A 12,095-nucleotide genomic window follows, 5' to 3' on the forward strand; every position below is an offset into this window, starting at 1 on the left:
CCAGGCCCCATTTCCCCACACCTCTTCTAGGGAGCAATTTGAGTCTGGCTGCCTTGGAGACTATTGATTTTAATAGGTATATCCCTTAGTACACTGGATTAATATACCTGCTTATCTCTTCTCCCAGAGATAATTTTTTACATTGTAAATTAAATAGGGAAAGGAAAGTCAAAAGCCAATGGAATAGGTTTATTCTTCAATGCTCTCAGTGGAAGGCCCCTGCAAAGGTACATTTCACAGCACATATATAATTGCATAGATGATTAATGAAACAGCTGGGGCAGTGAAAGAGAAGTAAAGCTGCTATAATTTGTTGAGGTAGTTTACCAGTATGGCTGAAAATCATGCAATTGCTGTTCTATAAAAGCTTGTCCTGTAAACCAATAAGTTTTCTCACCAGTCCATGAACCTTTTTAGTTTCCCGTTGTTTCAGAGCGGCAGCAAATGCACGTTTTGCTGGGAGGGGTGAGGGAGGCCCTGGCACATGCAAGTTCTTGTTCTCGCTGTTGTGAACGCAGGAGCCTGCTGGGAAACTTCACTGACTCCTCGCGGCACTGCCCTTCCCGGGAGCAAAGGGATCAGGGGAAGGTCTTCAAGGGTCAGCAAGGTCTCCTGAGCCAACAGAGGCTTTTGAGCCAAAGAACAGAGAAAACAAGCATCTTGTGTTAAGAAATTTTTATTTGTCCTTTGGATCTGTAATGTAAGCACTAAAATTACAAGTGGAAGAAACATCATGCCACAAAATTGCATAGAATTTTTACAAAAATGTGAATTATGCCTCTGAAACAATCATAGATTGAGGAACCGAAAAATATGTACATGTTAACTGAAATATTTCATCCTACTTTGAAAGCAAATCATCAAGGACTAATCAATCACAGACACTATTAATACAATGTACAAGAGCAACACTGATTTCAAAGAAAGGCAAGCAATGATGTCCCTTTAGTTATCTTTCAGTGAATGTTTAGCTAATACATGAGCATTAATTAACATAATTATGAACATGTTAAATCTAAAATGTCTGGCCTTCATTAGAATTTTTAAAATTCTGTTTATACTGCCAAAACCAAGCTATTTTCAGTAGTGTAAAGATATCTGAAGTGCACGACCTAGTTTAATATAGACAGCTCTATTCTATACAGCAGAAAGTCCACGATACAGCATTTCCACACATTCAACACGGAACAAGGCAAATACATAAAAGGCACAAGACTTGCACATCATAAAGACCCTTTTTTCATTATCTTACTCTAGTTCAAGTAATATCAATATTAAATGGTATCTGTTTCACCGAAATAGTTTGAACAATGCAAGATGTACAGTATTACACACTACCTTACACCTGCAGAAAGTGGCACTGTACAGATATAAAAAAATGTGAGTACAGGAAATGGTCAAATACAAACGTACTGTAAAATGACTACAGCTGATAGTATATTTAATCCAACCAGTATATTTATTTCTTCTTAAATATAAATAAAAGGTTAACTGGTATTTGCCCAAGTTTCTTTGAAGACTGTGGTGAAGTCCTGGCTCCGCTGAAGTCCACGGGAACATAGCGCTGAAATTCAAAGGAGCTAAGATTTTACCAAAAAGCCTGCGCTGTACAATGGTTTCTATAATGCAATAGTCTTCAGTTTTATTGTGAACACTGCTATCAGTTTATTCTTTTAATAATTTAGACAATATGTCATTTTTACTTTAAAAAAATGCAGCATTACATCTTGACTCTCTAAGTTTTCAATGAGTGATTAAGATTGATTTCAAAGTGCAAAACAAGGATTAACAGAGGATTCACCTTTCCTAGCATTAAAATCAAAGTCAGATTTTTTAATTTCATGTTCACAAATTTCATCATCATAAACCAAGAGAGTTTAATCCAAAATATGATCTCCAAACCACGTACAAGTTTTCTTTCTTTCTGCTCTAAGTTTAAAAAAGAAACATAAAAATACTGTTTTCCAAGATTTGAACTTATATATATATACACCATTATTTAACTGAAAACTTAAGCTTGATTTGTACTTTATTGCTTAAATTTAAATAAAATAAGTTACTTTAAAGTACTAAAATCCTGAGGGAATGGAAGTAAAGTAACTTAACTGTTATGATGTATTAAAATGCCTCCCTATGTAATTGACTGCTTTCTCCGATTGCTTTTTAATCCAAAGTAAGGCCCCGATCTTGCAAACATGTATGTGAACATTATTGCCCAGAACAGTTGCACTGAGCCCGGTGGTGCGCAGGAAAAGGTGTTTGCAGGATCAAGCCTCTCGATGCAAACCACTGTCTTTTGAGCTAGTTTATCCTTCGCCCTAAGACGCCTCGTCACCACACGGCTGAGGGAAAGGCCTGTAGCATTATGCATTGGCTTGGGTACAAATAAGAATCTGTCCATAATGTTTCATAATTCCTATTTCTATTAGTATGGGAAACCAGAGAATAGCATTTCTTTACCTTTTCAAATATCCTGACTTTCACAAAGCCCCTCTGTCGTCTGACAGACAAATGTGCTGTTACTTCTCTCATGCATATCATACAGTACACTAACTTTGATTGTTCTTATTTTAAGAAGTCAGTTAAACGGATTAATATACATTTTAAAATAACAGTGATCAGGTTTTTATATTCTGCTTTTAAATTTCAGACCTTAGTAAAACTGAACCTCAGTCTTAAAAATAATGGAAGATTCTGTTAAATTTCAAATACTGTAGTCCTAAACATTTTATAATCCTATCAAATTCAGTAAGCTTAAAATATGATACTTAAAATCAATACTTTTGAGTCTGCAAAATATATATCAAATTTATATTCTAAAACTACTTTGATTTACAACACTAACACCACAAAAAGAATTTTACGATTCAATGACTGTTTTATAGCAGTATAACCCAGATGTTAGCTTTCATAAAGATTCTCTCTACTCACGTATCCCTGAAACATTTCATTTGGCCAAGAGACCGTGCCGACTTCAAATAGAAACATGCTGTGTGTGTATATAGACGGATGTGTGTGCACATATAGCTATATATATATATACAAACATATATGCACTCACACAGTGTAACAAACACAGACGTACACAGACACCGACAATCTCCAGGCAGAGTTCTTCTTTTTGTTTTCCTCTCGTCCCCACAGTTCCAGGAATTTTCAGCAGCAAATATATTTCTTTCCATGTGATAAACATAATATCAAGACAGCAAGCCACCAGTGCTTGCAAAGCTAAAAAGGATTAAATGTTTCAGTGCAAATGTAAAATGATGGTACAGCTGTAAAGGTGCAGTTATAAAGAAGGAAACAAATATGATTACGTACTGTTACAATATTCTCTAGGATCTGTATTAGTTTGGAGCACTTTGCGTTGGCACTCCAAAAGGAAATCTGCACACATTTGTCTCTGTACAATACACTGGTCTTCATTAAACATTCTTAACAGTGAACATGGCCAGAAAATTACCCATTGTAAATTGGCCAAAAAAAAAAAAAAAAAAAAAAAAAAGGAGAGGATGGTTAACATATTAATTTTCCCATTACAACTGCACTAAGCTCTAGAATAGTAAGATGAAGAATGAGAATGAAGACCTTTGCACAATACTTTTTAGAAAATGTTCCTTTTGGGAAATGTGCACTTGAATGCAGATCCCTCCTGCCTCCCGAAGCGCTTCAGTGGCAGCTCACATCGGGAGAGCGGAGATGGGCAGCTGGGGAGGGGTGCGCCCTGGCGCACTGAGTGTTTCTTGGGCAGTTAAAAAGTAGTATCAAACACTTTTTCTGGATTATCTTCTTCCAATTCCTCTTCACTTTGCAGAGGTTTATGATTTGATTTTCCACTGTCAGACGCCAGGGAAGAGGGGGCAGAACTGTGGTCTCCGTCTTCGCTGATTTTCCCTTTCATGGCTTCCTGTACGAACTCCAGAATTTCCAAAGGCAGTCTTTTGAATTTGTCTTGATATTCCTGATCAAGTTCCACCTGCAACTACAACAAAAGAGACAAGCTGTCCTCAGGTGTATCTAATGCGAGCAGTGCTACAGTATGGGGAAAGTACCACACGAGGCAAGGGGGAAATTAATAACGCTGTTTTGCATGATTCAAGAATATATTCCTTCTTTTTCATACCAGCGCCACACATCCAATACACCAATTGATTTCCATGCAGTCATTGCAAAGCTGAAGGAACATGCGGTTATTTGTATGTAAGGCTGGTTTTGGGCACCATCCTTGGGTACCCAAATCCTTAAAATATATGTGGATTTGACCGTATTGGTGTCCATACTCCCACTGGCTTTCACAGAACCGATTCAAGTGCAGTATGGATCACGGACGAGCCTTTGAAAGAGCAAGGCCTTTATTAAGCTCCAGGTAGCGAATCACACATTAATCACACCACAAACATTGCTCTGAGAACAATATAATCACTTTTGCCAGATTTCTTGGGTTGGAGAAACCATTAGGAAAAAGTCAGTTGTCAAAGGGAGTCAAAGAGGGAAGTAAAAAAAGTTAATTTCTTAGGGCTAGATCATGGAAAGTTACATTATCTGATTAATGCAGTACGTGTCTTGGACATTACTGGGGAAAAAGTGTCATATCATCAACAGGATGCAAAAGGCATGCAGAAAGAAATCTGGCTATCAGTCTTCAGGAAGCTGTGGGTCCTTTCCCAGTATTTATTTGTATAGCCTTTGTTTTTAGTGCCCATATTAGGATCTGCATGATCCATTATTTAAAAAACAGTAATGTGCATGAAGTTTTCAACTGAAGACAAAGCCAATTTTTTCGTCATGACCAATATGAGCACGGCAGGAAGCAAAAGGGGTGAGTTCCAAAGCCAAACCCTCTCCAACCATCCAACCATCCATCCATCCATCCATCCATCCATCCATCCATCCATCCATCCATCCATCCATCCACCTTCTTAAAAAGAGGGAGTCGGATTCTGCTAACTGTAGCTGCAGCAGTTTTGCAATAGTTTCTTGGGCAACCATATTTTGAGCTATATTTTTTTCCATGATGCATAAAGGTGCTATGGATTCTGATCCTTCAGTTCTGTGCTTGAATCTACCCCATTTCACGTCTCCTTCACCCCATTGCAATGGCCCTCAACAGGTGATACAAATTTTCACTTGAACCTTAGGACCTATACTAGTCTTGCCATCCTTGACCTGTCCACAGCATGTGACTTTACCACTACCCTCCCGCTGAGCTCTTCCAATCCCATTCCCCATGCTTCTGTCCTGGTTTTCATCCTGCATCTCTGACTTTATTTTTGTGAGGCCTCTTCTCCTTTCTCCTGATGTGCAAATCAACGTCCTTAGCTCACCTGGTCTAGTTCTACATTCCTTAATTAGACAAATATTGCAGCCTTTCTTCCTCAAGATCTAAGATCTGGCTTTTTCTTTTTGGTTCCCCTGCTAAAGATCCTTTCCTGCTTTGTTTCTGGTGATTTTTCTGCTGTTCTGGCCTCGGTTTCCCACCTCTGTGTCACAGTGCTGATAAACACTGAGTCTGAGGCACAAATGGTTGCATTAAATACGCCCTGCCTCTAAAATGTCCAACCAGTTCTACCAACTATTAGACAATCACTACCATAACACCCTTCTTCCATGTGGTACCCTTCTGTTTTCCTGACTTTCCTTGGTTTTCTGGCTTTATGTCCATTAACACATAATTTTTGAAGGGATCCCCCTTTCGTCTCCATTTTGATAACGCTGCCAAGAGTACACATATTATCAGAGGAACAGTGCTGTAGTTGGCAGGAAAAACCCACAAGCAACGCTGATCATCCCTCACCACCCGGCTCACCACCGGGGCCCTGCAGCCCCAGGACTCCACTCCTGCTGCCCAGTGACCTTCTCAACCACCAGGAGGCTCCATCTGCACTGCTCTCTACTTCAGAGTGATGGCACCGTGGTGCTCACATAGGTCAGACTACAAATCCTAAAATCACGTTCTAGGCAAAAGGTCTACCAACATGGTGCAATCACGCTTGTGGTTACAGTTCACTGCTAAACACCCGCACTGCTTAAACAAACAGGAAGCAGGGAGGGGAAGGTGAGTCCTTCTCTTTATTTATGATAATTACCCAAAGATGCTATCACAGTGAGAGGGAGATTTATGCCAAACGAGGGACAAAACATTCCTTGGGTTAATCTGGCCAAGTGCCACTGTCTTTTGCTGTTGGGGAGCGTTTGCAGCTGGGCTCCGGGCTGCCGATGCAGATCCGCAGCAGTGTCCGAGCACCCCACAAAGCCAGTTAAAGTTCCTGCAGGGAGAGGCAGCTTTGCATACGGTATTTTTTTTATAAATCTAGGAATTGTGGGAAAGGGTCCAGAGCACTGGAAAACAAAGCTTTATATAAGGATATTAGTTCCTTTATACAGCAGTGTCTGAGCCAGAGATGAGCTGCTGCATTTCCCCACCTCATTTTCATACATGGAATTACTGAATTTGTAAATTTTGGGTACCTCAGGTATAGAAGGAGGGATGTAAGATCAAAAATCAGAGAAAGTCTCCTGGCTCTCAACTTTCTTCAGAACCTTGATTTGCTTAATTAGGTTTAAGAGCAATAGAAATACTCGAAATCCCTCAGAAACTGAACGTTATCTGAACCCAGTGCAACCATCAGCATGTTGTTAGATAGCAACTGTGTCTAATATTCACCTCCTAAAGCGCCTCCAGTGGATAATCCCCCCTAAATTGAGTGTTTAATAGAAATGACATGAATCTGGAGCTACCTCTCTCTCTTCGGTGTCTCCAGAGACAGTCTATATAGATATCTAATCATGAGAAGGTTGAAGTTAGTTGAGAAGGAGCAGACAGTAGACAAGGAGGGTTGATTAAAACTGCAACAGTGTGTAAAAATTAGTTTTCTTTTTGATTTCAAAGGCACTGTCAGTCCTTCCCCTTGCTCGGCTTCAGACGAGCACCTCTGAGCCCATTCCCTGACCCCCAAAAGCTATCACACAGGACTCCAGCTGCAGTGAAGAGCACAACAGGCGCAACGCAGCCGTCCCACTGCCAGACCCGGCCCCTCACTGAAGTCTTCCTCAGCAAGCCTGGGGCTTGCAAACCCACCAGAGTCTCACAGTGCATCGGCGATGTTTCTCCTTAAACCACCAGCCCCGGGCACAAACATCTGTGGGTCAAGGTTAAAGAAACAAGTTGCCTGCTTAAAACCAGCTGGCTCAAAAAACCCAGCTGTTTTTCTTTTAAAAGCCTCAGTATGCTTCTGTTAGACAATGATAACCATATTCTGTGGCTTTACAGGGACATTACAGTTCATTCACTAATGGAAAGCTGCCCTCCCATTAGTAGCAGTAGTCATGTATGTCTTTCATTTGGCTTGCTGACGGCATGACAAAGTGCCATGCCAGTGTGTGTGTGTAAGTAAAAACCTCTCTGCACAACCAGCACCCCACCAGACTCCGGCCCAGTGTGGCCTTAGCGTTCAGGTTGCTGTCCCCTTGGGTTGCTTCCCATCACAAGTCCACCTACTCGGATTTCTCTGCCCTCTAGCTACTGAACAAGGTGACCTATACTTGCTTTTAGGATTTTGGACCCAGACAAGGCGGGGAAAATAAGACTGATGATTAGACGGGCAGATCATTATCTGGACCACTGTTCCCATTAACACATAACAACCTTCTTCCTTCTGTTATCTCACTAGCTGCCCTCTAATGGATCCCCTGTCCTCTCTTTAACCCCCAACAAAAACCACATATTAATGTCACCTCCATGTGGCTTTATTATCCCACAAGGGGTTGGAAACATTATTTCTTGTTCGGGTAAATCACGCTCCCATGTACTTTACTTACAGGCAATGAGTTAATACTTTAAAATTTGGAGCCATCACTGTTTGCAGCAGAGTCCTTGGGGACAGGAGATGAATGCGTTAGTCACTCTTGATGGCTGTGGCCAGAAGCTCTAACTCTTGCATGTATACTTCTATCTACTTACCCTTTATTTTTCACCCAACAGTGCTAGTTAAAAAACATCAGCTGATACTCACATCAGCTTTAGAAAATGGGTACGTATAAGTACTATTATCCCCAAATTACAGAAGGAGAGAAATTAAGCTTAGGTAGGGATCAAAGCTTGGGAGGTGCCACCTTCAGCTGCCTCTGGTTTGAAAGGGCTCTCTGCCACTCTGTTTATATGATCGTTTATCAAAATAGACATACACCAGCATGGGCTTGGAACAGGCTGTGGACGAAGCTGTCCTGCTCAAAATAACAGTAGAGATGGCGAGGCTTTGCTTGCGACTGTCCTGCCTCTGGTGGTGGCACCCCACACGGGTTTCCACGGGGGAGCTGTGCCTGAGGGGTCCCTTTGACTTCAGCCAGTGACATTAGGCAGCGTGGGGAACCGAGGGGCTTGGGCTCGTGCACCCTCGTGCCCCGGACAAACGCCACCATATCCTTCAAACCTCGACTACAACCAACGCAGCCCCTAGCCCTAGGGACAGAAAATGAGTGGGGCTTTACATGACTAAGCCCGTGCCTTAGTGAGCAGAGCTCCTGGCAGCCAGCCAGCTGCCCAGCTGATCAGCTCACATTCCCTCTCAATTCAAAGGGCTCTTCGGCATCCTTGGCTACAACCGCTTTCCAAAAAGGGTCATCATTCAGAGAAAGGCCTCAGCAACCCTTCCTTGGAATGTGGGAGGGGAAAATGAATATGGTCATTCAGCTTAAAGCAAGGAAAATGCACTCAGAGAAGGAAACGGGTGGTATTATTAAAACTATTTATAGCATTTATAGCTAGCTGTTATTATTAAAACTGCCAAAATAACGTAGCATAACATAGCATGAAAATAGCGACCAGTGCATTAAAAACAGTAACTGTGATCAATAAAGAATTACAGAAGCAAAAATTGTGGTTTTAGACTGTCCCGATCAAGCCCCTGTAGACTTTTGCATACTTGCAATGTGATCTAATGAACTTCTGTTTCTACCAAGAACAAAAATAAAACGATCACATGAAAAGCACAACATGCTGCCAACACAAGTTACCAGGAGGGCTGAAGTTCACATGGAGTGTTTAGGTTAAAAAAAATTAGAAAATTAGGAAACAAAATAAGTATGTTAAACCCCTTAATCCTTTATTATTCCACATTTATGGTGTTTCATATTATCTTGTCCCTGAGTTTAAGCTTCAAATACCGAACTCCTCTCTCTTCTCACTACCTGAAATACATCTCATCCCTCTTTTCCGCTGCAGAATCTTTTATTTTTTAATATTCATTTCAGGATTGTTTTAAAGATAACTGTGGAAAAGCAAAGAAGCTCGGCTAACGAGGTATAGGAATCTAATAATGAGCTACCAGAAGTTTCAGATGTAGAGCAAAGTTAAGAGAAGTTTTGCAGTAGCTGAAGCCATGGGAAGTAGGTATCTGCACAAACATAAATGGCAACCACCATCTAGGACCTCGGGCGTCAGGAGCAAAGGCCTTACTGTGTGCATGAAAAACAACTGGCGGACTAAAACATGACCCTATCACTCACACAGAAAATTCAGGAATGCCTTTGTGGGCTGGTGCTGTTGCCAGCTGCTTGTGAAAGTCTACTGCATCTACTGCACAGCCTCCATGGCTTGAAGACAAGAGGCGGGCACGCAGCTGGCTGCTGCGCAGCCCCGATTCCATCTGACTTCCTGCCCCTCACTTTGGCCGCCCAAGGGAAAGGGAAACGGTTGGGAAAAACATGTCCAACCCATCTCCCTTCCTGCCACAGCAACACCTTTGAAGCTGTTCATGTGAACACTGCTGCTCCTTCCCGTTGTACCTTCAAAGTGGCGTTTCGGAAGTTAGTAATGAAAGTGTTTTCCAAACAATTTCCCCCTCTCTTCCTTCCCCATACAGCTTGAGATACCGCATGCGTGGTCTGCACAGCGGTGTGACCTCGTAGCATCATTCTCCTGATATAAGATGCCCTGCCAGAGGCAGTTATCTGATGCAAAACCCACACACTTCCACATGGACTGGGATTCATTCCAGCTCACATGTTTTTTTCAAATGTATTTTCAGCTCAAAAATAACGGCAGGGTCACTACTTAAAAAGCATGTAAGGAATTAATCTTCAAGCAAAAACGTTTTGAGAAAGTTATGTGTGAAATACAACTAGTTACACGCTTTGGTGAAAAAACCCTACCAAAATGAAATTTTGTTGAATCAAAAACATTAATTACGGACATATTTGTTTTGATGAAGTTCTTCCACTGCAAAAATTTGATATGACTCCATATAAACTTTTTTAAGTCTCAGATTTTCCATTCCACTTGCAATTCTTCTGTAAGGCCATTTTTTTTTGAGTTTTGTGTTTCTTCTCTTTCTCCTTTTAAATCTATCTGATGCTGCATTATTCATAAATACTTTGCTTCCCTGATCACGCTCTTTCTTTCCCTGAATGATGCAGTGAGCTATGAATGAAAAATAATCCAAATATCCTGGCTCAAAAATCCAGGTAAAAATGTACTCTGAGAACTAAACAGTTTGGTATCTCCAACAATCTCTGACACTTCCAACAGCAGACTCTTCATACTCAAGCTTTTAAAAAGATTTTCATAATTTTGGGGTTCTGACTCCGAATGTGAGAAATTCTGAAGTTGCGTTATTTCTCCTTGAGGTAGAGAGCAGCAAAATATCAAAATAATGACTTTTTTTTTTTTTTTTTTTTGTATTTGACTATTGTATTTATTCACCAATTGAAATGTGATGCTAATTTGTATCTGTAAGTACCGTGGCACTACCCACATGGCAGTAAAATATTTAATTCCACATAAACAGTACCTGTTCTTTTTGTTTTACTGATGAGAAACTCAAGTGCATTAATTTCTTCTGTGCAGTTTCAGCAGAATGTATTTTGACAAGAGGCAATAACTGGTCACTACACGATTCTTAACAAAAGGGGGAACTGCAACCTCTACAGGATATTTCTCTTTAGCAAAGCTCCCATTTTCCTTTTCACAGGTCCTTGGAAATGTTTATTTTGTTAAATGATCTTTTCACTGGTCACAGCGAAAGCACGTTGCAGCAGAAATACTGGTCTGAGCTTGTGGCCCCTTTCTCACTCCTCCTCTGTTTCTCTAAATCTGCTAAAGCCCCAAATACTTATTTTTCTTCCTGCAAATGTTTGACCCATGTGCCTAAAGATAATTTTGAATAGAGGCTTTGGGGCTTTTAAGACTGCATCAGACAACAAATATGCATAATGTCAGCGACCTCAATTTAGCTTCCAAAATAGCACATAGAGGACTCCCAGATTAAGGGTACAGAGAGCAAGCAAGCTGCTGTTCTGCTGCTTTTCATTTTCAGAGCTTACTTAATTAGAAAGCCATTCTGGAGGGATACAGCATTAAAAGATATATGAGTAGCAAGAATTGTTAAAAGCAGATGGAGGCTCAATAACGGGGAGAGTGAAATTGAGGAACAGAGCTCAGGGATCAAGTGATTTATAGGCAGCAATTTTTGTGTAATTGGAAACAGAAGGAGTTTCTTATTAAGGACCATGTTATTCCCTCCACTAAGCAGATTTCTGCTGGGAAGGCAAAGGAATAACCACAGCTTAGCTGTCCTCACGCCTCATGGCCACAGTCCCTCTGCAGCACTCACTGTGCTATGGTGGCCCACAGAAGACGGTGGCTTGAGGTGAGGATGATGGGTTTGAGGAGACCCGGGATTCCTCTGCAGGAGATTTCCAAAAGTGATATACCCACCTCTGCCATGGGGAAGAATGGCCCAAAGCAAGCAGCTGGGCGATGCAGTTTCTTGGGAAGCTATTTCTCCAGGCCTGGGAAAGGAGTTAACAACTCTACATGTGCAGAGAGCACCTAAGTGCTCTCTTTTTCTTTTTCTCCTACTGACTACAAGCAAGTGCACAAAGGAACATGCCACCGTGTTAATACTTGGGCTTAACATAGCCACTCGAGGACAAAATAGCTAAGGGTGAAATGAAACTATTCAGGTAGCTGAGGTTTTATCTCAAAAGATGCTGGAGCGTGGAATTAAAGAAAACGTAAGGGCAGTCAGTATCAGAGATGGTGCAAGGAACAGCACTGCACTAGGTAAATGACAGCCGGCACAGGAAATGTCTTTACA

At 41.2% G+C, this 12,095-nt stretch overlaps 1 protein-coding gene across 4 annotated transcripts in view; it reads right to left on the minus strand.

Moving 5' to 3' along the window:
• Nucleotides 1–660: 660 nt before the first annotated feature.
• The window catches only part of PLCB1 (phospholipase C beta 1), a 406,093-nt gene continuing 394,658 nt past the window's right edge, over nt 661–12,095 (minus strand). The window contains exon 32 of one of the 4 annotated variants that reach the window (XM_074864428.1): nt 661–3,976. In XM_074864428.1, coding sequence (XP_074720529.1) covers nt 3,752–3,976 — 225 coding nt within the window. In that variant the 3' untranslated portion in view covers nt 661–3,751. Of the gene's footprint in view, nt 3,983–12,095 lie in introns of all 4 variants that reach the window. The other 3 variants (XM_074864427.1, XM_074864429.1, XM_074864430.1) reach the window with 3 other exon arrangements.

The sequence above is a fragment of the Strix uralensis genome, chromosome 3, assembly GCF_047716275.1.
Source record: "Strix uralensis isolate ZFMK-TIS-50842 chromosome 3, bStrUra1, whole genome shotgun sequence".
Taxonomy (NCBI): Eukaryota; Metazoa; Chordata; class Aves; order Strigiformes; family Strigidae; genus Strix; species Strix uralensis.